The sequence below is a fragment of the Rhinatrema bivittatum genome, unplaced genomic scaffold, assembly GCF_901001135.1.
Source record: "Rhinatrema bivittatum unplaced genomic scaffold, aRhiBiv1.1, whole genome shotgun sequence".
Classification (NCBI taxonomy): Eukaryota; Metazoa; Chordata; class Amphibia; order Gymnophiona; family Rhinatrematidae; genus Rhinatrema; species Rhinatrema bivittatum.
The window spans coordinates 471,271-497,602 of NW_021820378.1; the positions used below are offsets into that span (position 1 = coordinate 471,271).

Below are 26,332 nucleotides of genomic sequence, written 5' to 3' on the forward strand. Positions count from 1 at the left end.
TCCTCGGTGGATGTCTGTCTAGTACATAATCAATGACAAAATTAAAGTCGCCTCCCATAATAATCGGAAAATCTCCCATAGAAGTCAGAGAAGTCAATAGACGCAAAAAGAAAGCATGATCGTATGAATTGGGGGCATAAACCGATGCCAAAATAATAGGGGAACCCATGAGAAGACCCTTTAAGAGAATGAAACGGCCATCTGGGTCAGCCACCTGAACTTGGCATGTGAAAGAAATGTTTTTATGAAGTAGAATTGCCACTCCTCTGCTTTTGGAGTTCCCCGTGGCATAGTATAGCTGCCCTACCCATTTTTTCTTCAGTTTAATAATTTTTGTCGGGAGAAGATGGGTCTCTTGGAGAAATGCTATATTTGCATGTAATCTATTAAGTCTAGTGAGAATTTTCTCTCGCTTGACCGGTGTGCCCAAGCCGGCCACGTTCCAAGTGATAATCTGAGAAGTCATTGGGCACGTGTGTCAGTTAGATCTTGCAGAGGTGCCGTTAGGCATCCTATAAAACTTATACTATCTGGGTGCGCATGGCGGACCGCTCCCATATCTTCCTCTACATTGAAGTGTACCACCCCCACCACAACTGGCTTTAATACCTGTAATATGTGCAACATTGCCATGACAAAACCACAGAGATCCGCTGTGACCATCCCTGTTACCCCCCCCTCCCCCTCCCCGCCCCAGTCTGTTCTCCTGCCAGTCCTCCGCATGTTCATGACACCCAGAACACTCATAGCAGAATCACAGATAGATATTCCCCTCCCCTTACCAATCGAAATAGTACCCCGAAGGGTTGGAGAGCACGAGGTGTCACAATGTGCTCAGCCATCCCCCCAAACAGCATTCAAAATAAGCTGACATAAGCCAAGCATGATATACATTATGTAGTGAGCTGCCTCTACCACAACTCACAGAATTAACATATGATATTGATAACTGAAAAGCATAGAAACTCAGCTTTCCTTATTCTAATACCAACTATGTATAAACCATGGGTAACATGTGGTTGATGTAAACAGGAACACCCCAGCAAAAACATCACTAAGACAGATACCACACCATTTGGTCAGTGAAAGGAGCTGAAGTACCAACAACTGCTGCCAACAGCAGCATGAAAAAGTTAAGAAAAGATGAAGATGTCGTTCGTCAGTATTCAGACCTTGCGCAAGTATTCAAATCTGAATATGGCGGTGAGAAGAGTAACTCAAGATGGCGCTGCAGTCTCTGCACCTTGCATGTTGCGAACATAGCTCTGTGCGTCACTCGCCGATGTAAAAATTTTAGTGGAACCTTGATGGGAGATTCTCAGGCGAGCAGGAAACATGAGCGCAAAGCGAATATTCTTCTTATAGAGATCCGAGCAAACGCCATTGAATTCCTTCCGTAGGAGAGTCACTCTGGGAGAAAAATCCTGAAAAATCAGGATCCGATGATTTTCATAAAGTAACTCCCTTGCCTTCCTGAAGTGTTGTAAGACCAGTGATTTGTGAGCAAAATGAAGAAATCTGGCTATTACAACTCGCGGGCGACCCCCCTGAGCGCCCTCCATTTTGCGGCCAAGTCTATGCGCCCGTTCCAGCAGGCCTCCCGAGGGGGACGCTAAAGAGGGTACCACGCTTAGGAGCCAGGCCTCGAGCACTCGCGGGATGTCTGCGTCCAGTACCGCCTCCGGAAAACCCACGAACCGGAGATTATTCCGGCGGGACCGGTTCTCAAGGTCATCCAATTTTTCGTCTCGAAGTTTTGCGTTTTTTTCTAATTCATCTACACGGCGTTCCAAGGCACTGATGTCATCTTCCGTGAGTGAAACTCGGCCTTCAACTCTATCCACGCGGGCGTCTATCTCAGTAAAGGAGGCTCTAACCTCCGCAATTTGTTCGGATAGCTGGTGTAAACGGACATCTAAGGCCGAGACCACCGCATTAGAAATTTTCTCCTCCAGGGATTCCTCCCCGATGTCCTCTCCCGAAGCCGGAGCGGCCGCCATTTTGGATTCCGGGGCCCGCGATTTCTCTTTGTCTTTTTTTACCGCTCTCGTAGCCATAAGTCGTCGGAGGGGATTCGCAGAGGTGCCCTGATAACTTGGAAGAAGGATAAGTACAGCTCCGAAGAGTTAGTCAGCAAATTTGCAGATTGTAGAGGCTGTTAGGTTGGGGTGATGGCCGGAGCTCAGTCAGCACGCAGCTACCGAGCCCACCACATCACGTGATCTCCTCCTGAGTAGTTTTAACAATATCAGGGTATATCCAGATTTGTGCCCCATAGAATTTGGTCAGCCTGTTCCTAAAGAATAGTTTCAAAACATTATTGCGATCTGTAACGAAGGCGAAAGAAACTAACAAAGGTTTTCTTTCGGTAATTTCAGATTCAATTGAGAGTTCAGGCAATTCAGATATATTCAATGGATTCTCCTGACCTTCTTCTCCTGTAGAATTTCTTTGAGGCAGATAGTAAATTTTTGTGCATACAGAAAGATGAGTCTCAGGTATTTTTAATATCTGCTTCATATAGGTTTTAAACAATTCTAAGGGTGAGATAGATCTTATTACAGGAAAATTTATAATTCTCAGATTAAGTATCCTCATTGTGTTCTCCAACTTTTCTATTTTCTTCTCAAGTATAGTGTCAGACTTTACAATTTGTTTTTGTACATTTTCCAATTGAGCAATCCTTTGCTCATGATTTTTTATCTTAGAATTAAAGGATATAATCAAAGAGTTATTTCGCATAGTCTGTTTCTGTGTTTCCAATGTAGTAGCTGTTAATATCTAGTCTAGCTTCTATTCCCTTCAAAGCAGACCACACAGTATTCAAAGAGATTTGTTCAGGCTGTCCCAGCCGAATACTCACTGCTCCAAGTTCTGGTTGTTCACTTCCCACCTCTCCAGGGTTTCCAGGCAACTTTATCCCCGCTGGTTTTATTGTTGTTTCTTCGGCTCTCCCTTGTCCGTCCGATTCAGCCAGCCTTCTCCTCGTCGTGGGGTTCCCCCCTCTTCCTCTCCGCCTTCCAGCCCGACCAGCTCTTCTCTAGTCAGATTATCCTGACTGTTGGCCTCCGTTGTTCTCGGCAGGAATGCTGGCTGCACAGGGTGTGCCGGCTTAGTTGGCTCGCTGGGGCTCAGAGTCACTTCCAGGGTCAGAGGGGATTGCTTCCGCTCTCCAGCAGCCCCTAAGCAACCAGCCCCTCCGGTGTTTGTGGTGTTCCATCGGAGAAGAAGCCTTCAATTCGTCGCTGCAAAGGGTCGGTGCCGGGTAAGCCAGAAAGGGCTCCCCTAACCCGTCCCTTTCGCTTTGTGTGAGGAATTTTTTTTTAACTTATGAAAGGATTGTAGACAAAGGACGACGAGAGCCTCTCACCTCCACGTCCTACCTAGCGGCCATCTTGCCCCATCATTTTAGAATGGTCGTTTTCCTAGCGTGTAGCAGATGGACTCAAAACGAGTGGGTATAGTGTGCTCGTGCTAGCAGTTGGAGACGGATCTGACATCAGCACGGGTACATATACTCCCCCACAGGAAGTGAAGCGAATCAGTAATTTCTGTCTCCAAAGCAGTTTGGAGCTACCTCACGCTCGCTGAGCGTGTTTCCAAATTCTAACTTCTAAATTTAATAGAAAATCTACCTGAAGACGAGCCCCGCACTCCTTCAGTGATACCATTCGGTTCCTCCTCCAGTTGAGTTTCCCAAGCTGACTTCCGCGGTCCCTCAGAGGTAAGAGCCTCGGTCCGGTGGCCGATTCGCGGCAGGGACCTAGCCCCCGAGTGAGAAGGGCTCGGGCGCGGCGTAGAGGCGGCCTCGGTCCCAGCATGGACTTGGCCCCCGAACGAGATGGGTTCGGGCGCGGCCTAGAGGCAGCGGGTGCACTTCCTAGAGCGCGGCGGTGAAGGTACTTCCCCCTCTCCCCCCGCAGCCGGAGACCGCCTGGGTTCCAGCTGGGAAGCGCCGAAGACAAGGTAAGGCGTACATCTTATTGTGGTCTCCGAGGAAGTGTGGACTAGCTGGGCCTGCCTGTGAGGCAGCACGCCGAGGAAGACGCCATTTTCTTGCCTTTCACACACTGCGTTAGGCGCCCATTGCTGTACGCACACTGCGATAGGCGCCCGTTGCTGTACGCGCGCTGCGATAGGCGCCTGTTGCTCGGCGCCCGAGATAAGTACGCTTGCTTATAGGCGCTCGCTCATTGCTAAGGCGCTCATTTGTCGGTGCACGTTTCTAAGACGCCCGCGCATAGGCGCACGTTTCTAAGACGCCCGCGCATAGGCGCACATTTATAAGACGCCCACTCATAGGCGCACATTTCTAAGACATCCGCTCATAGGCGCACATTTCTTAGGCGCCCGGTCATAGGCGCACGTTTCTTAGGCGCCCGCTCATAGGCGCACATTTATAAGACGCCCGCTCATAGGCGCGCATTTATAAGATGCCCGCTCATAGGCGCATACTCTGGCTGGGTGGTAATAACGGCCGAAATGGAGCAGCAGGGAGCCCAGGCGTCCGCAGAGCCAGCTCCACCAGACTCAGGCATGAGAACTCTTAGTCTCTGCTCGGCATGCAACCTCAGAGCCACCCAGAGCGAGGACGCAGACTCCCTATGTGCCCAATGTGAGGAGGCCATGGGAGTTCCGGGCCAGAGCAGGTCCCAGCCCTGCGGTTCCTCGGGGAACACTCCGGACTTAGCAAGCAGCGGCGAGCAGCCAGGGAATCCGAGAGACCTGGTGCCCCTAAGGCCAGATCTGGCCTCACTTTCCTGGGTGGAGTTCATATAGGGGCTTCACGCCTTTGTCCAGATGCAGTCTGCCCCTCCAATGGGTCCTCCCATTCCGGTGGATCCGGCCCCTGGACCCTCGAGACCTCGGCCCGGCCACTCCTCGCCCGGCAGCCCCGACTTTGGGGATTCGGCTTGCTCCGGGGAAGAGGAAGATTCCCCCGAGGAGGGAGAACTTTCCTCGGGGATGGCTCCATATCTGACCATGAGACGCTTCTTTCGGAAGGAGGATCTTCCGGGCTTGGTTTCCCAATGCCTATCAGAACTGGCCATTCCGGGCCAAGGCACCCCGGGGGACCCCAAGATGAACCCTCTGTTGGAGGGCCTGCGCCAGACGGCCCACCATTTTCCCCTCTTACAGGCAGCACAGCAGCTGATCGATTTGCAATGGAAAGCGCCAGAGGCCTCATTCAAAGGGGGTCGGGCCCTGTCGGGCATATACCCTCTGGACCCGGCGTCCAAGGAACTACTGGCGTGCCCCAAGGTAGACGCCATCGTTAGCGCAATTGTGAAGCGCACCACCATTCCGGTTGAGGGGGGAGCGGCCCTCAGGGATGCTCATGACCGGCGCATGGACACCATTTTGAAACAAGCCTTTGAGGTGGCAGCCATGTCCTTACGAATCGCGACTTGCTGCACCGTGGTGACACATTCCTGTTTATCACAAGCTCAAACCAACACCCCTGGAGAAGACATGGAGTCCGCTCTCGCATACCTCACTGACGCAGCCTCTGACCTCGTCCGTACGGCTGCCAAGGGAGTGTCCTCCTCGGTGGCATCCAGGAGGCAGCTATGGCTATGCAATTGGGCAGCCGACGCTTCCTCCAAGTCACGCCTCACAAGAATGCCCTTTAAAGGTTCCCTACTGTTCGGCAGCGACCTCGAACAATTGGCTAATACCTGGGGTGCCTCTCCATTACCCCGTCTACCAGAAGACAGGTCATGGAGGATCCAGCGTGCTTTTTCGAGGCCATCTAGAGGTGGCAGCTCTCAAGGCTTCAACCCTTATAGGACTCGCTACCAAGCACCTCATTCTCAAGACAGGAATCCCGGGCTAAGAACAAGAGGAGAACCGGCCCGGGTTCTGGCCCCGGCCGTACACCGCAATGACAATCAGCCGACCCATCCGGGGGTAGCGGCCATAGGGGGCAGGCTAACCCTCTTCTACCACAGGTGGGTCGAGATCACCTCGGATCAATGGGTCCTTGCCATCACCCGAGACGGGTATTACCTGGATTTTCTTCGGCTTCCGCCGACCAAGTTTGTGGAATCTCTCTGTTCACCTCTCAAGCAGGCGGCATTGGAAGTGACCTTACAGAGGCTCCTGGCCCTAAGAGCCATAGTCCCAGTCCCTGCAAGGGAGATAAGTTCTGGGCATTATTCCATTTATTTCATAGTACGCAAGAAAGGGGGCACTTTCCGGCCGGTCCTGGACCTGAAGTCCGTCAACCGACACCTCCGTGTCCCCAGCTTTCGCATGGAAACTCTGCGATCCGTCAAGAATGCAGTGCGACCAGGGGAGTTTCTCACCTCCCTGGATCTGTCGGAAGCCTATTTGCATATCCCGATTCATCAGGACCACCAGCGCTATTTACGCTTCAAAGTCCTCAATCAGCACTTCCAGATCCGAGCCTTACCCTTCGGGATGGCCACTGCACCACGGATCTTTACCAAGGTAATCGTAGTAATGGCGGCAGCTCTCAGGAAGGAAGGAATTCTCGTCCTCGTCCATCCCTATCTGGACGATTGGCTGATCAGAGCAAAGTCTCCAGAGGAGAGCCGCCGGGCAACCGGCAGGGTTATAGCCCTCTTGGAAAGCCTGGGTTGGGTAGTCAACATAAACAAGAGTTCCCTACAGCCGTCGCAGTCGCTGGAATATCTGAGTCCAATTCGACACCCAGGCGGACACGGTCAGCTTGACCTCCAAGAAGAAATCAAAACTTCTGAATTGTCTGCAGGTCCTGCTGCGCACCTTCCGGCCCACAGCTCGGGATTACCTGCAAGTCCTGGGCCTCATGGCATCCACTCTGGAAGTGGTCCCATGGGCGCGGGCTCATATGAGACCTTTGCAACGTGCCCTTCTGGCCTGGTGGAGCCCACGATTCCAGAACTACACCATACACCTACCTCTACCAGCCAGAGTACGGATTCAGCTACGGTGGTGGTTGCAGCCCGGCCACTTGTGCCGGGGCTCGAGAATGTCCTCCCCAACCTGGACCCTGCTCACTACGGATGCCAGCCTGAACGGATGGGGAGCGCACTGCGAAGAACTCACAGCCCAAGGGCGGTGGAGCAGAAGAGAGTCGGGGTGGAACATCAACCGACTGGAAGCAAGGGCTGTCAGGCTCGCATGCCTGCGATTTGCCCACAGGCTCAGAAACAGAGCGGTCAGAGTGATGTCGGACAACGCCACCACAGTGGCATACATCAACCGACAGGGCGGAACCAGGAGCCAACAGGTGTCCCTGGAGATCACTCCCCTGATGATTTGGGCAGAAGCAAATCTCCAAGATATCTCCGCCGTCCACATCGCCGGGATAGACATCACCAAGGCAGACTTCCTCAGCAGGGAAAGCCTGAACCCGGGAGAATGGCAGCTGTCGCCCACAGCTTTCCAGATGATTGTGGATCAGTGGGGGATGCCGGGCATGGACCTACTAGCGGACAGGTCCAATGCTCAAGTAGCCAGATATTTCAGTCGCCGGCGGGATCCTCTATCCCAGGGGATCGATGCCCTGGTGCAGCCATGGCCTCAAGGGATTCTGCTATATGCCTTTCCTCCGTGGCCCCTGCTGGGCGCCATCATACACAAGATTCAGCGACACAGAGGCCTAGTTCTTCTAGTGGCCCCGGACTGGCCAAGAAGACCCTGGCACGCGGACATGAGAAGATTGCTGGCAGGGAATCCTTTTCCTCTGCCTCCTTACCGGGACCTGCTGCAGCAGGGTCCCATCCTCCACGAGGATCCGGCTCAATTCTCTCTTACGGTCTGGCCATTGAGAGGGCTCGACTGAAGAAGCGAGGATACTCTGAGGCGGTAATCGATACACTCCTCCGAGCAAGCAAGTTCTCCACATCACTTACGTATATAAGGATCTGGAGAGTTTTTGAAGCCTGGTGCGATTCTCACAGCACCAATCCACATGCAGCAAAAATCCCATTCATTTTGGATTTCCTGCAAGATGGACTTCAGAAGGGTTTATCCCTCAGCTCCATCAAGGTGCAGGTGGCTGCACTGTCTTGCTATGGTCCCAGGAGGGATGGCAACACCATTGCCACACACCCGGACGTTTCACGCTTCCTGAAAGGAGTCAAGCACATTCGCCCGCCACTGAAGTGGCCAGTGCCCCTGTGGAACCTCAACCTAGTGTTGGAATTTCTAGCGGGATCCACCTTCAGGCCCCTGCGAGGCCTGTCTCTCCGTTTGTTGACCTTGAAGATGGTGTTCTTACTGGCTGTGTGTTCAGCCAGTCGCATCTCAGAGCTACAAGCACTGTTCTGCCGTGATCCGTTTCTTAGAATTACTCCAGAGGCGATCCATCTTCGCATGGTTCCTTCCTTTTTACCCAAAGTCGTCTCGCAATTTCACCTCAATCAAACCATATCCTTGCCCACTACGGACGGTTTGAAGAAGTCGGAAGAAGGTCGAATACTACGTCATCTCGACATTGGCAGACTACTGTCCAGATACCTGGACATGTCAGAAACAGTACGAAAGGCGGACCACCTGTTCGTCCTGCACAGCGGGAAGAAGCAAGGGGAAGCGGCCTCACGGCTGACCATTTCCCGCTGGATCAAAGAAGTTATCAAGGCAGCCTACGTAGAGGCAGGAAAGCCACCACCTCTACAGGTCAAGGCTCATTCTACCAGAGCACAAGCGGCCTCTTGGGCAGAAACCGGGATGCTGTCCGGCAGAGATATGTAAAGTGGCGACGTGGTCCTCCCTTCATACCTTCTCCAGATTCTACCGTCTGGACGTCCAGGCCAGGGAGGACACAGCATTTGCGAGGGCAATCCTACATGGACCTCGGGCAGCCTCCCGCCCAGTCCGGGAGTAGCTTTTGTACATCCCACTCGTTTTGAGTCCATCTGCTACACGCTAGGAAATTTATTTATTTATTTTATTATTTTTACTATACCGGCTTTCATGTCATGGATCACATCAAACCGGTTTACAATTAACAAAGTGTGCAAGATAAGGGATAACTCAAACAACTGTAACAAGAGCATTGTAAGGAGAGTGACAGTTACAATAAAACAAGGAAATAAATAACTGGGAGTTGGAGGTGAGAAGAAGGGGATTTAACTTACAGCAACTTATTTACAAGGTTACAAGATTGACTCCGATTAGATGTGATTTGTATAGTGAATGATAGTGTTAATACTGTGCAGGTGATGGCAGCGAATGATAGTGTGGTTGAGATGTCGGGTGTAGGTCTCAGTCGGAGCTTGGATGGTGTGGTTAAGATGTCTGGTGTAGGTCTCAGTCAAGGATTGGAAAGGCTTTTTTAAAAAGCCAAGTTTTCAGCCTTTTTCTAAATGTTGGAAGGCAGGGTTCTTGTCTCAGGTCCGCTGGGATGGAGTTCCATAATGGTGGACCTGCGGTTGAGAATGCTCTGGCACTGAGAGGCTTATGATGAATGGTTTTTGCGTGAGGCACCTGAAGAGATTCTTTGTAGGATTCTCTGATAGGTCTGATGGATGTGTGTTTTTTGAAGGGAATTTGTAAGTTTATCCGGGCTTGTTGGTGAATGATTTTGTAGATGGTGGTGATGGATTTGTATATGATTCTGTAATGGATTGGTAACCAGTGAAGGTCCTTGAGGATTGGGGTGATGTGGTCCATTCTCCTAGAGTTCGTCAGGATTCTGGCAGCTGTATTCTGCACCATTTGTAGAGGTTTGGTGTGGGAAGCTGGTAGACCTAGTAGTAGCGAGTTACAATAATCTAGTTTGGAGAAGATTATTGCTTGAAGAATTGTTCTGAAGTCCTGTGCGTGGAATAAAGGTTTTATTCTTTTTAGGATATGTAGTTTGATTGCATTCTGTGTTGCAGTCTGGGAAGCTGCAGTCCAGGTGTGAACCCTTGTACCGAACTACCCTGGGTAGAGTAGCTCGGGAGGTGGAGCCACAGGCACAGATCTTCACCCGGGAACCAGGAACCCCCCAGGAGGAGCCCGTAGGGTCCTAGAACCTTGGGACTTAGGAGCACAGTAACAGTCTCTATAGAAGAAGCCTGGGCAAGAGTAATCCACAGAGTCCAGCAGCAGGGAACAGGAAGACCCGGCGAGAGCGGGGCAGTGATAGAGTCTGTAGCCTGCTGTACAAGCAGCAGAGAGCAGACCCGGCGTCTGTAGTATGCCGCGGAGTGGAGCAGACAGGTAACAGGAACAGAGTCTGTAGTGTATCGTAGGCTGTGACCTGCTGAAGGCAGGACCGGAGTCAGTAGCGTGCAAAAGAGCCAGACCCAGCAGTGAGTAGAAAGGAGACAAACCCAAGTCAGGCTGGCAGTCAGTCGAAGCAGTCTCAGGTGCAGGCAAAGGTCGGAGGCTGGCGGCAAGCAGGAGCGGAGTCGGGCACAAGCTGAAGTCAATGGCGGGCTGCAGGCAGAGGCGGAGTCAGGAACACGCTGAGGTCAGTGGCAGGCGGCAGGCAAAAGCGGAGTCAGGAACAAGCGGAGGTCAAAGGCAGGCGGCAGGCAGAAGCGGAGTCAGGAACAAGCGGAGGTCAAGGCAGGCGGCAGGCACAAGCGGAGGTCAAGGCAGGCGGCAGGCAGAAGCGGAGTCAGGAACAAGCTGAGGTCAACCGGGAAGCAGAACAGCAGAAGCGCAACTAAGAACTACTAACAGTAGCGACCCTCGTTGCAAGGCAATGAGAAGGCAGATGAATGCCGGTTAAATCTGGCTTGGGGCGTGGCGTAGTTAGTCCAGGCGGGGCCAGACTTCCGGTGACCGTGCGTCCTCGCGCGCGTGGCAGCAGCAGCAGCAGCGAGATGATCCAGTAATGGCGGACGCCCCAAAGGCCCAGCAGAGCCGCGGGAGCGGCGTTCCCAGCATCGGAGGTGAGCCCTGAGTATAGCAACAAGGGGGAAAGCGGTGGAAACCGCAACAGTACCCCCCCCTTTACGGCCCCTTTTGAGCGGACCGGGTTTCTCTGGATGGTCCCGGTGGAACTGGTGCAGGAGATCTTTGTCTAGAATATTACGGCTGGGCTCCCAGGTGTTATCTTCGTCACCACACCCTTCCCAGGCCAGTAAATACTCCCATCTGCGATTGTGAAATCGGATGTCCAGGACGTCCCGTACTTGGTATGTAGGGTCATCATCAACGGTTGTGGTTGCAGGGTCCGGTGGTGTATGGTGATACCGGGAGAGGACTACAGGCTTGAGCAGTGAGGCGTGAAACACGTTGTGTACTCTGAAGGAAGAGGGTAGCCGAAGCCGATACGATACCAGTCCCACTCGTTCAGCCACTCGAAACGGACCACAGAACTTTGAGGCGAATCTTCGTGAGGGAAGTCGAAGGTACAGATTCTTCGTACTTAGCCAGACTCTATCCCCAGGCTGGAATGTGGGAGCTGGCCGACGATGGCGATCCGCCGTCTGCTTAGCCTTCGCGGCCGCACGGAGAATCTGTTTTCGTGTCATGTGCCACAATGCCTGGAGTTGCTGGGCTGTTACTTGAGCAGCGGGTGAGGCACTGGGAGCCTCTAGCGGGAGTGGTGGTCGTAATGGTTTACCATATACTAGATAGAACGGAGATTTGCCCGTGGCGGCATGGACCTGGTTGTTATAGGCAAATTCGGCCCAGGGTAAAAGCTCAGACCAATTGTCTTGCCTCTCATTAATGAAGGCCCGGAGGTAGGCTTTTAGAGTCCTGTTCATCCTCTCGGTCTGTCCGTTGCTTTGAGGATGAAAGGCTGTGGAGAAACTAAGCTTAACCTGAAAGCATTTACAGAGAGCTCTCCAGTAGCGGGCCACAAACTGCGAACCTCTGTCCGAAACGATATCTTGAGGGAGGTCGTGAAGCCTGAACACATGTTGGGTGAACAGGTGGGCCAACTCGGGTGCAGAGGGAAGCTTAGGCAGGGGAACCAGATGGACCATTTTGGAGAAACGGTCAACCGTGACCCAGACGACCGTATGTCCCTGGGATGGAGGCAGGTCAACTATGAAGTCTGTAGCTATATGGGTCCATGGTTCAGTGGGAACCGGAAGCGGGTGCAGGAGACCATATGGGGAGCCAGAATTGGGTTTCTGGTGAGCACAGGTAGGGCAAGAAGCCACATACGAGGCGACGTCATGCCGGATGTTGGGCCACCAGTAATACCGATTAACAAGTTCCAGGGTCCTTTCTCGTCCAGCATGTCCTCCAATCAAGGAGTCGTGGGCCCATCATAATGCCGTCAAACGGTCCCGGCATGAGAGCACTGTGCGGTCTTGCGAGAGGATGGTCATGGCAGAGAGCCGAATCTTAGAGGGGTCCAAGATGAATTGTGGTGGGTCAATGTCCTCCTCGGCACAAGAGGTGCGAGACAGGGCGTCTGCCCGGAGATTTTTAGCAGCCGGACGGTATTGTACAACAAAGTCAAAACGACTGAAGAACGGGGCTTGGCGGGGGTTCAGTCGTTGAGCCTGGGTCAGAAATTCCAAATTCTTATGATCCGTGTAAACGGTGGTAGTGTGCAAGGAGCCTTCGAGCCACTGTCTCCATTCCTCGAAGGCGAGTTTTATCGCCAGCAACTCTTTATCCCCAATAGAATAATTAATTTCAGCGGCTGAGAACTTCCGGGAAAAGTACGAGCAAGGAAGGAGTTGTCCAGTATCAGAGTGCTGGCTGAGAACCGCTCCCACAGCGATGCTGGAAGCATCGACCTCCACAATGAATGGTCGTGAAGGGTCCGGGTGTCGGAGACAGACATCCGAGAGGAAGGCCTCCTTGAGATCGGAAAAGGCCGCGACAGCAGCCTCCGGCCAGTGCTTGACATCTGCTTCTTTCCAGGTCAAGGCTGTAAGAGGAGCCACACGGTGAGAGTAACGCGGAATAAAATGTCTATAAAAGTTCGCAAAGCCCAGGAAGCGCTGGAGGGCTTTGAGACCAGTGGGCTGGGGCCATTTCGTGATGACGGCTACCTTTTCTGGGTCCATGCAAAAGCCCGCTGCTGAGATAATATAACCCAGGAAAGGTAGAGATTCAGCTTCAAACACGCATTTCTCAAGCTTGGCATATAGATGATTGGCCCGGAGGGCCTGGAGGACCTGGCAAACATGCTGGCGGTGAGAGTCTATGTCTTTGGAGTATATGAGGACATCATCCAAGTAGACTATTACGTGGGAATGGAGCATCTCTCGAAGGACCTCGTTCATGAGGTGCTGGAAGACGGCGGGGGCATTACAAAGCCCAAAGGGCATCACGAGGTACTCGTAATGCCCATCACGTGTGTTGAATGCCGTCTTCCACTCGTCTCCTGGGCGAATACGTACAAGGTTATAGGCCCCTCTCAGGTCCAACTTGGTAAAGATGCGAGCTCCTTGGAGACGGTCCAGTAGTTCCGGGATGAGTGGCAAAGGATAGCAGTCTCGTTTAGTAATGGCGTTGAGACCACGATAGTCAATACACGGTCGTAGCGAACCATCCTTGACTGCCCTGACTGCCCGGGCTTCTAGGCAGTTGATATTTCATCCCGACTCTTCTTTGTTCCATTGCCCTTGGGCAGTTAGCTCTTGGCAGTGTGCTCCCCATCCTTATAGGCTGGCATCCATGGTGAGTAGGATCCTGGTTGTGGAGGATAGTCTCGTTCCCTGGCTCAGATGGGCTTCTTGTAGCCACCATTGTAGTTGGGCCCGAACTCTGTCCGGTAGCTGAAGCCGTGTGGTGTAGTTCTGGGACAGTGGATTCTATCGTGATAGTAGTGAGCGTTGTAGGGGTCTCATATGAGCCCGTGCCCATGGGACTACTTCCAGTGTGGATGCCATGAGGCCAAGAACTTGTAGGTAATCCCATGCTGTGAGGCGAAGTTCGCTCACCAGCGTTCGTAACTGGGTCATCAGTTTTGATCTCCTTGTCGGTGTCAGGATGACCTTGTTTTGTTTGGTGTCGAACCGGACTCCCACGTATTCTAGAGATTGGGAAGGCTGCAGGCAGCTCTTGTTTGTGTTGACCACCCACCCGAGGCTCTCCAGTAGAGTTTTGACTCTGTTGCCTGGTGGCTTTCCTCTGGGGATTTCGCTCTGATCAGCCAAACGTCTAGATAAGGATGCATGCGGATTCTTTCCTTCCTCAGTGTTGCTGCCACCACCACTATGATCTTAGTGAACGACCGGGGTGCAGTGGCTAAACCGAAAGGTAGTGCCCGGAACTGGTAGTGACGGTCCAGGATCGAGAAGCGTAGAAAACGCTGATGCTCTTGTTGGATTGGAATGTGTAGGTAGGCTTCCGACAGATCCAGGGTGGTAAGGAACTCTCCCAGTTGTATCACCGTTATTACAGAGCATAGGGTTTCCATGCGGAAGCGAGGAATCTTAAGGTGATGGTTGACCGCCTTGAGGTCCAGGATCGGTCTAAATGTTCCTTCCTTCTTGGGAATGATAAAATAGATGGAATAATGGCCAGTATTTATTTGTTGTGGAGGCACCGGTGTTCTAGCCTCTAAGGCTAGTAATCTGGTCAGTGTTACTTCCACTGCCATTCTCTTGGAAGGGTCGTGGCAGGGAGATTCCACAAACTTGTCCGGAGGGAGGTGGTGGAAATCCAGGTAATATTCCTCTCGAATGATGGATAGGACCCACTTGTTCGAAGTTATCTCGACCCATCTTTGGTAGAATAGGGCCAGTCTGCCTCCTATGGCTTCTCCCTTTGGATGGGTTGGCTGATCTTCATTGTGGGGAGCGGCTAGGGCCTGGGACCAAGCTGGCTCCCCTTTTATTGTGCTTGTTCCAAAAGGACTGGCTCTGGCCTGCGGGGCGGGCCGCTTGATATGAGCTTCTATATGGGTTGAAGCGCTGTGATCCTCTGCCCCTGGAGGTCCGGCGGAAGGATTGCTGGTTTCTCTTATTCCTGTCCTCCGGTAGCTGTGGCAGTGGGTCTCGTCCCACTTGTTGGCTAGTTTCTCTAGTTCGCTTCCGAACAGGAGTGTTCCCTTGAAAGGCATCCTTGTGAGTCTCGTTTTGGAGGATGCGTCGGCAGACCAGTTTTAGAGCCAGATTTGTCTTCTGGCTGTCACGGCAGATGAGACTCCTCTAGCTTGGATTGGCCACTGTTGGAAACAGGATATTGGACGTGATAGACCCTTGGTCTGACCCAGTATGGCATGTTCTTATGTAGCTGCTGTGTGTACCAGATCCGAAGCGGCGTCCGCGAGGAATGATACAGCTGGTTCCAGGGCTTCCCTGGGAGTGTTGTTCCTGGTCTGTGCTAAGCAGGCGCGTGTCACCACGGCACAGCAGGCCGCGAGCTGTAAAGACATAGCGGAGACGTCAAAGGACTGTTTGAGGATGGATTACAGATGTCTGTCTTGAGCATCCTTGAGTGCTGCTCCTCCCTCCACCGGGATAGTAGTGCGCTTCGAGACCGCGCAGACCATGGCATCCACTTTCGGACATGCCAGGAGATCTTTGGCGGCAGGGTCCAGAGGGTACATGGCTGCCAGAGCCCGGCCCCCTTTGAATGTAGTTTCTGGGGCATCCCATTCCAGGTCAATTAGTTGCTGGACGGCTGGTAATAGTGGGAAATGACGGGAGATCTGACGAAGTCCCTCCAAAAGTGGGTTCGTCTTAGGTTCGTCTTAGGTTCCCCCAAGGTGCTTGTGCCCGGGATAGCAAGCTCTTTTAAGCTATGTGTGACCAGGTCTGGAAGCTCGTCCTTGGTGAAGAAGCGTCTCATGGTTCGATGGGGTTCTGTCCCCGGAGGGTGTTCCCCCTTCCTCCAGGGGTTCTGACTCCTCATCTGAGATGTCTGTCCCCGAAGGTGGGGCTTCTGGGCAGTGGAATTACTTTCCTGGGCATAGAGGGTCCTGGCATGTTGAGGTCCTCTGGTGGGGCCTGTGACCGCATTGTAAGAGGCCCTGGTTGCATGTGGACGAAGGTATGCAGACCTTTGAAGAATTCCACCCAGGAGATGGAAGCTGGGTCTAGACTAGGGGGCACCGAGTCCCTGGGGAGCCCCGTTTGAGTGGGGGTCCTGCTGTGTGATGCTAGGTCCGGAGTACCGCTCATGAGGCTGGGGTCTGGTGCCGGCTTGGGAGGACCATCAGTTGGGTCCCCTAAGGCTTCTTCGCATTGTATACACAGGGCCGTGGCCTCCTCATGCTGTGTGGCTCTAATGTGGCATGCTGGGCAAAGGCCCTGAGCTTTGAGCTTATTTTCTGGTGGTGCCATGGCATGTGCGCGTACAATACAGTTGTGCGTTCCGGTGTGCGTCTAAGTTGCGCATGTAGGTTTGGTGCGCACGTGCAGAGCGATGTGCGCGCACGGGTCGAATTATGCGCCCGGCACAGTGTTATGCGCTTCGCTTGTGCGTGCAACGAGACGGCGGACAGGGCAGTGAACAGGGCCAAAATGGTGACGGCTACCACGCGGACAATATGGGTACCACCTCGGAAGGTCTCCACGTGGGAGGACCTTCAGATCTGACCGGGGTCTAGCCCTGCTAGGGCCAATCAACCCGGTGGCACTGGTCCCGGCTGGCGACCTGTGCATCTCCTCGAGTTTCGAAGACCGGAGACTTTTAAATAGATTTCTACCTTACCTTGTCTCGGCGCTTCCTGCTTTCGTTCCGGGCGTTCTCCGGCTGCGGGGGGGGGGGGGGGTAGAGGGAAATACCTTCACGGCCATGCTCGAGGTTGCACCCGCTGCCTCTCAGCCTTACCCGATGTCGGGGGCTAGGTCCCCGTCGAGGGTCGGCTACCGGACCAAGGCTCACCTCCGAGGGATCGTGGAAATCACCTCGGGAATCTCAACTAGGGGAGTGACCCAATGGGTGTCACCGCAGGAGAGCGGGGCTCGTCTGTAGAGGTAAGATTTCTTCTTAATTTGGATTTCTTTGGTAAAATTTACTCTAACGCTGTGCTAGCGTGCATAGAGTCCCTAACTGCTATGGAGACGGAAAATACTGAGGATCTGCACTTCCTGCAGGGGTATATGTACTAGGGGTTGACGTCAGATTGAAATCTGATCCGTCTCCAACTGCTATCAGGAGTACTCTATACCCATTGGTCCTGAGTCCATCTGTCTACACTAAGGAAAACGAAATTATCAGGTAAGTAATTTCACCAATTTATTTAGAGTTATATTCTGCTTTTTGCACTTTTTTCAGCACTTCAAAGTGGATTACATTTGCTACTGGTATCTTGGGCAGAGTAATAGTTTCTTTCTTTGTTGGAGATTTGCCTAGCAGTGACGTTGTCTTGGTTATATCCCTTCTCCAGGCATTATTGTATGGTTGTTGGGGTTCGAGAAGTTGCATCTTTTCCCAGAGCAGCCTCCTCCCTTACGAGGAAGTAGCTTTGGTATATCCCACTTGTGTGGACTGGACTGCCTGGATGGAAGAGGAAGGTGAAATTACTACTTACCTGATCATTTCCTTTCCTCTCTGAGAGGCAGGCCAATCCACAATCCTACCCTGAGCTGCTTGTTCTGATTTTTTCTATTTGTCCTTTCTCAGGGACATCATTGGAGGTAGAATTCGTAGGCCGATGCAGATCGTCAGGTCGTCTAAGGGCCTTGTAAGTGTTTGCCTTCTTTGTCTGTTATGGCTTCTGCATTTCCTTCTCGTCTGAGTCCAGTGCTTTGCTCACTGGAAGAAAAAAAGAAGTCAATGATTGGGGGAGGAAGTGTTTTTAACTCCGGACTTACAGTTCTAGTGTTAATTAGTTGCCACAGTTGACTTTTGCAGAATACTGGCACGCTGATGTCAGTACAGGGCTATATGAGGGTGACATCAGCGAGTCGTTGGTTTCTGTCTCCATCTGCTGGTAGGTGTGCATAACCCACTTCTGGGGATTGGCTTGCCTATCCTAGAGGAAAGAAAATTATCAGCTGAGTAGTAATTTCACCTTCCTGGGTTTTTGAATCCTGGATGTCTGACTTCTGTGTGGGAGTAGAGGGGTGGATATACAGGACGCTGCAAAGCTGGGGAAATTGGGTGTCTCAGAGTTACAGGTCTTGTTCTACCAGAACCCACTGTACCCCATTTATTCCTGGGTTTCTGAATCCTCTGTGAGAGCTGGGAGAGGCAATCTGGATTACAGCAGATTTAAATCCTACCACTCTCCGGCGCTGGCCTCTTTCTTCGTTCCAGCGGTAGAGTGCGAAGCCAGGCCTGCGCTTTCGGCGCCCAGGACCCGCCGGGGTAAGGCCTCAGTAGCACCCTTTCCCCCAGCAGCCCAGGCGCCGACCGCAAGGCTCCTCTCCGCCCGCCGGCCTGAACTCCGCCCCCGACCGGAGCGCACCAACGACGTCGACCTGCCGCGTCCCGCCCGCCAGCCAGGACAGCCAACCAGCAGCCGCCCCAGCCGGCATTTAAATCCTACCGCTCTCCGGCGCTGGCCTCTTTCTTCGTTCCAGCGGTAGAGTGCGAAGCCAGGCCTGCGCTTTCGGCGCCCAGGACCCGCCGGGGTAAGGCCTCAGTAGCACCCTTTCCCCCAGCAGCCCAGGCGCCGACCGCGAGGCTCCTCTCCGCCCGCCGGCCTGAACTCCGCCCCCGACCGGAGCGCACCGACGATGTCGACCTGCCGCGTCCCGCCAGCCAGGACAGCCAACCAGCAGCCGCCCCAGCCAGCATTTAAATCCTACCGGTATCCGGCACCGCGCACCGGGCGTCGCGCGCACGAAGGAGCGCGACAAAGGGGCCCGCCCCTTTGTGCGCCCCTTCGTGCGCCTCCGCAGCCGCAGCTACCCTACAATCTCCTACAGACCAACGACAAGCCTTCAGTCTCATCCTGCCTGCTGCCACGTGACTCCGACGCCGCCCAGGATCCGTTATCCATCAACTCTACATCTCATAACCCAAATACAAGTCTTGAGACCAACAGGACCCCACCAACTGTAAGACGTTTTACCCACCCCCTCAGGCTCTTTATCTCACATACTCCCACAACAGTTAAAAAAAAAAAATTAAAATTTTGCCTTAGTTAAATGCTATGTTCTACAGCCTGTTATAATTGTTACGATAATTGCCTGATTCTACCTAGTTTGCTTGTATTGCCTATATAATTGCCTGCCTCTTCTGACATTGCCTGGATAACCACGTTTATTTGCCTGTATAACCACGTTAATCTGCCTGCATAACCTCTTTAATTTGCCTGCCTCTTATGATACTGTTTTGTATAACTACGATAACGTGCTGCTACACACCCCCTATCCCTCTAGAGACTACACAACCTGCCCTACCTCAGAAACTAGATATCACACCCGCCTCACCTACACCACCCCGTCTCCTGCATTCCACCCACAACCTCTCCTCCCTACCATAGGAAAGTATCTCCTCCCTTCCATAGGAAAGTATCCACCCGTTACCTCATACTAACCCACCCCTGCAGCGAACAACACCCTACCCTACATATAACAACCAACCAATAGCAGAACCCCCCACCCTTTACAATAATGACTCCACAACCTATTCCCACCATAAAACACTTCTACACCCACCACAAAATGACCAGTCACACATACATCACACAACAACACAGATCAATCATCCCCATTATGGCATCCCCCCTCACACAAATCCTGGGCATGCTATCTTTCTCCATTCTACTACTCAACGCCCAATCCATTCTAAAAAAGACCATTCTACTACAGGACATCCTCACAGACGAAGCCCCGGACATATGCGCCATCACGGAATCCTGGTTAAAGGATACCGACTCCGTCTTAATTAACCAACTCTCCTCAGATGCATACAGCTTATTTTCCATACCTAGAAGTAAAAAAAAAAGGAGGTGGACTACTCCTGGCCGCCAAAAAGAACTTCAACCTCACGCTCCAAAATATTACACCACCCCCCAAACTGGAAATCAGCATATTCAAATCTAATTCCCTCCAACTCTGCTTAATCTATGCCCCCCCTGGCCTTCTTGAAAAAAATCCCTCCCCACTCATAGAATACATCTCTAAACACATAAACAATACCAAGCCTGCCATAATTCTGGGAGACCTGAATATTCATGTAGACCGCAACCCCCTCTCCCCTTCTTCTGAAGCTATCTTAACAGCTATGACAGCACTTGGTTTCAAACAAAATGTCTCAGAACCCACGCACAAGGCTGGGCATACACTCGACCTCATCTTTACCAACTCCTCAATCCAAACTGACCAACCCAGATGCACACCCATCCCCTGGTCAGACCACTTCCGAATAGACACACGCTGCACAATCAAAGACACCCCCCCCTCGCAACCCAAAAAAACAATAACATTTCGCAAAAAAGGCAAGACTGAAAACATCCTTGAGGCCCTCTCAAAAGAACTCCCCAACATAGACCTCACTGACGCAAACACAGCCACAGCTTCATGGTTTCAAATCACCACAGACATAGCAGATAAACTCTGCCCATCCCACACCAAAGAAATCAAAGCAAACAAAAATAATAAGAAACCATGGTATACAAATGAACTTAAAACCATGAAACTCGACCTTCGTAAAGTTGAAAAATCCTGGCGGAGGAACCAAACACCCACCATCCTAGCACAGTTTCGCGCCCTTCTACACACCTACAGAAAAGCCACTGAAAAAACAAAGAAAGACTTCTATGCTGCAAGAATCCATCAGTTCCAGTTCAACCCACAAGCCCTCTTCCAATACGTAACCAGCCTTATCACAGCACCAGACAGACACAACCTTAACCACGACGATGAAACAAAGTGTGAAAAATTAGCATCATACTTCAACACTAAGGTACAGACCATTATGGCTCGTTTCTCACCTCACCCCAATCTCCCGAACCTAACAACTCCTAGCAATACTCCCAATGACCACTACAATCCCATAACACCCATACATACCTCAAACACCACCCTCTCAAATTTTGAAAACACATCTACACTAGAAACTGAAAATATTATCAAAAAACTCAAACCCGCCTATCATCCCTCAGACAACCTGCCCACCATAACACTAATCTCAAACCCTACATCAATTGCCAAACACATCGCAAATATCCTCAATAAATCTATCTCACTGGGACAGGTCCCAACACAACTGAAGCAAGCCATTATAAAACCCATCCTCAAAAAACCGGACTTAGACACCACTGATCCAGCCAACTATCGCCCAGTGTCAAACCTCCCGTTCCTCTCCAAAATACTAGAAAAAATAATTAATAAACAAATTACAGAATACATAGAAGACCACAACATTCTCTCATCTTCACAGTTTGGTTTCCGTAAACACCATAGCACAGAAACCCTACTTATCTCCCTCTCGGAAACCATACTCAAAGCCCTGGACAAAGGACAGCCCCACATACTCGCACTTCTAGATATATCGGCGGCATTCGACACAGTTAATCACAACATACTCATTAAACGCCTCAAGGAAATTGGCATCACAGACAACGCCCTTCTCTGGTTGCAGTCTTACCTACAGGACAGGAGCTATAGAGTAAAAATCGGCCGCAATGAATCCAAACCGGTCAAGCTATCACAAGGAGTTCCACAAGGCTCATCCCTATCATCAACCCTTTTTAATATATACCTCATACCCCTCTGCATACTGCTCTCCAAACTGGGCATCCAGCACTTCATATATGCAGACGACGTACAGATACTCATACCTATAACAGACTCTATCACTAACGCAATGAAGACTTGGAAATCTGCTTTGTCTAACATAAACAAATTACTCACTGACAACTTTCTGGCACTCAACACCAACAAAACCGAACTACTCATCCTCTCTCCCCCCAGCATTCCCACACTCAGCCTTTCTTCCCCCTCGCCACCAGGCTGCCCCCCCACCGAATTCGTCCGCAGCCTAGGCATATGGATAGACAACCACTTTAACCTCAAAAAATTCATTTCTAACACCATAAAGAGCGGATTCTTCAAACTCCACACCTTGAAGAGAATCAAACCACTCTTACACACTTCTGACTTCCGAACAGTACTGCAGGCCATGATCCTATCCAAACTGGACTACTGCAACGCTATCCTACTAGGCCTCCCAAAAAATACCCTTCAACCGTTACAGCTCCTACAGAATGCTGCCGCCCGCATTCTCACAAATACTCACCGTCACGAACACATCACCCCAGTTCTTCAATCCCTACACTGGCTCCCAGTAAACTCCAGGATAATCTATAAATCCCTCACCCTCATACACAAAGCCATTCACAACTAAAACATGCACTGGTTCCCTGAACATCTCCACTTCCACAGCACAACCAGACCAACTAGAAAACAGCACCAAGCCAAACTCCTGACACCCTCCCCCAAAGTCATCAAACATGCCACGATCAGAGAAAGATCATTCATTATAGCAGGCACAAAATGCCACCCCATCTACGCCAGGAACCCTGCCATAAAAAATTCAAACAGAATCTGAAAACCTGGCTCTTCAAACTAGCATACCCCGACTAACCATCCACGCCCAAATCTACATACCCGACCCTCCCGACTGACACGCCTCTACTGAACTTAACAACCATGACCCCCCCCTCATCCCCGCCCCCTCCCACATCCCTGTTCCCCTTCCTCCCACCCCCCCTCCTCTTCCCATTTCAACAGCCCCATCCTCCTCCTCCCATTTCAACAGCCCCATCCTCTTCCTACCCCTCCATATCCGCCCTCTTACCTGTCACTTTGTGAATAGTTAAAGAACCTATTTTTCTTCTACCCTCCTAAGAATTACCTCTCCTTATCCGCCCATATTCCAATCACCTTTTCTCTTCTACTCTCCTTATGAGTTTATCACGTAACACCTGATAAACCACCTATCCCAAGTTGAACAGTTGTCATAATGTTTATCTATTCTAATTTATAGTAAAGCTAAATAATGTTTATCTATGCTTATCTATTCTAAATTATTGTAAAGCTGCCCCGGTATATAAAAAATTCATGAATGAATGTATGTATTGGTCTGCCTCACTCTAGCCTGCGAGCCTTGCAAACGCTCCAACCGTCCAGGGCCCGTTTAGTTATAAGAAGCTTTCCTTGGGATCATGTGACTCTGCTGCTGCGTGAATTACTTTGGTTGCTGCTCCAGCAGTGGATTACATTTTAAATTTTAACTATTGTCTTTAGATCTCTGAAGTTTAATGGTCCATGATTATTATTAATTTAATTTGTTATTATAATGTTTAGTTTGGCAGATCCGGTATAAGCAGATTATAAATGTTACTAAATAAATAGTAGATAAGCCCCGAGGCACCAGACCTACAGGAATCCTAAAGGAGGAACCTGTATGATCTGCAAAGTTCCTGTATTGCATCAGCTTTATTTCTGTATCCTACACAGTATGGTAAAGAGAACCCACTGATTTTCTTAACTTCTCTGAATATTTCTATAGAGACATCATAGAGAGGTTTTCATAGGAATACATAAAGCTTCTGCTAAGTCACAGAATTCTTTAATATGCATTCATTATGTGATCCTTCTAAACGTCTCATCTCAGGTTATTGGTAGCTTTCCATGCCATTGTTACTTACACATGATTAATTCCTTCTTTTTGTATCCAGCAGACAATGAGGTCATACAGAAAGAGAAGAGGGAGGAGAATCGAGAAGAACACCCTATATTATTGGCATTTACACCAAGACAATCAGGAAATGTCTGTGAGAATCTTGCCCAGAGGACTGAGGAGGGAGACATTAGCCAAAGACGGCAGGAATCAGAGAAGAAGCAGCAAGACCCTGCAGGAGAGTCACTGGATGGAGTCACTGCTTGTGAGAGAAGTGACAGGGAGTTCACAGACATCCCTGAGCACCAGGGACACCCGAGAAGAGAGAATCCCTTCCAGAGTAATAACAGTGATCAAATGACTTCTGACTTCCAGCAGAAAGAGGAGGAAGGGAAGAAATCCTTTCACTGTGACACCTGTGGGAAAAACTTTAATAGAAAATGTCATTTTGTGTTGCACCAGAGGAGTCACCCAGGAGAGAGACCTTTTCCATGCAAACAGAAGTTAACCCTGAACTTATACCAGAGAATCCACACTGCAGGGAGCACTTTCACTTGTATTGAATGCAAGAAAACCTTTTCTTGCAGGGAATCCTTAGTAATACACCAAAGAATGCACACAGGTAAGAGACCCTCTCATTGCCCTCAAGATGGGGAATCTTACAGTTCTGAGGTCTCTTTATTAGAAAAACCATTTAAGTGTACTGAATGTGGTAAAAGCTTGCGAGACAAGGCCCACCTCAGACTGCATCAGAAAATCCATACTGGAGGAAAACCATGTAAATGTACGGAATGTGGTAAAACCTTTAGTCGGATGTCATCTCTCATGCAGCATCTGAAAATCCATACTGGAGAAAAACCATTTAAATGTACTGAATGTGGTAAAAGCTTCAGTTACCAGGCCCACCTCAGACAGCATCAGAAAATCCATACTGGAGAAAAACCATTTAAATGTACTGAATGTGGTAAAAGGTTCAGTGTCAAGGCCCACCTCAGAGGGCATCAGAAAATCCATACTGGAGAAAAACCATTTAAATGTACTGAATGTGGTAAAAGCTTCAAGGACAAGGCATGTCATGGACGGCACCAGAAAATCCATACTGGAGAAAAACCATTTAAATGTACTGAATGTGGTAAAAGCTTCCGTGACCAGGCCTACCTCAGATGGCATCAGAAAATCCATACTGGAGAAAAACCATTTAAATGTACTGAATGTGGTAAAAGCTTCCGTGACCAGGCCTACCTCAGACGGCATCAGAAAATCCATACTGGAGAAAAACCATTTAAATGTACTGAATGTGGTACAAGCTTCAGTGACCAGGCTTACCTCAGACAGCATCAGAAAACCCATACTGGAGAAAAACCATTTAAATGTACTGAATGTGGCAAAAGCTTCTCTCAGAAGGCGTATTTCATATTGCACCGGAGAATCCATACTGGAGAAAAACCATTTAAATGTACTGAATGTGGTAAAAGCTTCAGTTATAAGGCATGTCTCAGCCAGCACCAGAAAATCCATACTGGAGAAAAACCATTTAAATGTACTGAATGTGGTAAATGCTACAGGGCCAAGGCATGTCTCAGACAGCATCAGAATATCCATACTGGAGAAACACCATTTACATGTACTGAATGTGGTAAAAGCTTTAGGGACAAGGCATGTCTCAGACAGCATCAGAAAATCCATACTGGAGAAAAACAATTTAAATGTACTGAATGTGGTAAAAGCTTCAGTTACAAGGCATGTCTCAGACGGCACCAGAAAATCCATACTGGAGAAAAACCATTTACATGTACCGAATGTGGTAAAAGCTTCAGTTACAAGGCATGTCTCAGACGGCACCAGAAAATCCATACTGGAGAAAAACCATTTACATGTACTGAATGTGGTAAAAGCTTGTCTCGGAAGGCGCATTTCATATTGCATCAGAGAATCCATGCTGGAGAAAAACCATTTAAATGTACTGAATGTGGTAAATGCTTCATTCGGAGGAAATCTCTTACGTTGCATCAGAGAGTCCATACTGGAGAAAAACCATTTAAATGTATTGAATGTGGTAAAAGCTTCAGTGACAAGGCATGTCTCAGACGGCACCAGAAAATCCATACTCGAGAAAAACCATTTACATGTACTGAATGTGGTAAACTCTTCAGTGACAAGGCATGTCTCAGACGGCACCAGAAAATCCATACTGGAGAAAAACCATTTAAATGTACTGAATGTGGTAAAAGCTTCAGGGACACGGCATGTCTCAGACAGCATCAGAAAATCCATACTGGAGAAAAACCATTTAAATGTACTGAATGTGGTAAAAGCTTTTCTCAGAAGGTTTATTTAATATTGCATCAGAGAATCCATACTGGAGAAAAACCATTTAAATGTACTGAATGTGGTAAAAGCTTCAGGGACAAGGCATGTCTCAGACGGCATCACAATATCCATACTGGAGAAAAACCATTTAAATGTACTGAACGTGGTAGGGGAGGGGAGAAAGCTGATTAGGGGAGAGAGGGAGCACAGGGAAGAGGATGTGGGGTGGGGGTGTTGGGAATGTAGGACAGGGATAGGAGCATGTGAAGGGATGATTGAGTAGCTGGGAGAAGTGAGGGGTGTTGGGGGCATGGATTGGAGTGACTGGGTACAAGGGCCGTACTATGTCAGGTTTGAGAATATGCATTTCTTCTCTCTTTGAACTTTGCTCAGTGTAGGAGGAAATATATTTCTGTTTCTAGGCTTCAGTTTTGCACTGCATGCAGAAGGTGGGCTTGGGGTTTCCATTCCAGTTTTAGTTTCTGCATTTGTAATTTGTGCTCTTTTATTCTGTATTAGGTGAAGGCAGCTCTGTCTGTGACTGAGATGAGCTTTGTATCAGCCTTATGTATTGTATTTTTTCCTCAATATGATATTGCACTGGGTGTGAGCTGCTGCCTTTTCATGGGTA

At 50.2% G+C, this 26,332-nt stretch overlaps 1 protein-coding gene across 1 annotated transcript in view; it reads left to right on the forward strand.

Moving 5' to 3' along the window:
- LOC115081577 (zinc finger protein 850-like) overlaps window positions 1-26,332 on the forward strand; it is a 121,830-nt gene that overhangs the window by 9,012 nt on the left and 86,486 nt on the right. The window contains 1 exon segment of the mRNA XM_029586003.1: window positions 23,450-25,855. Within this exon segment, the coding sequence (XP_029441863.1) occupies window positions 23,450-25,855 (2,406 nt within the window).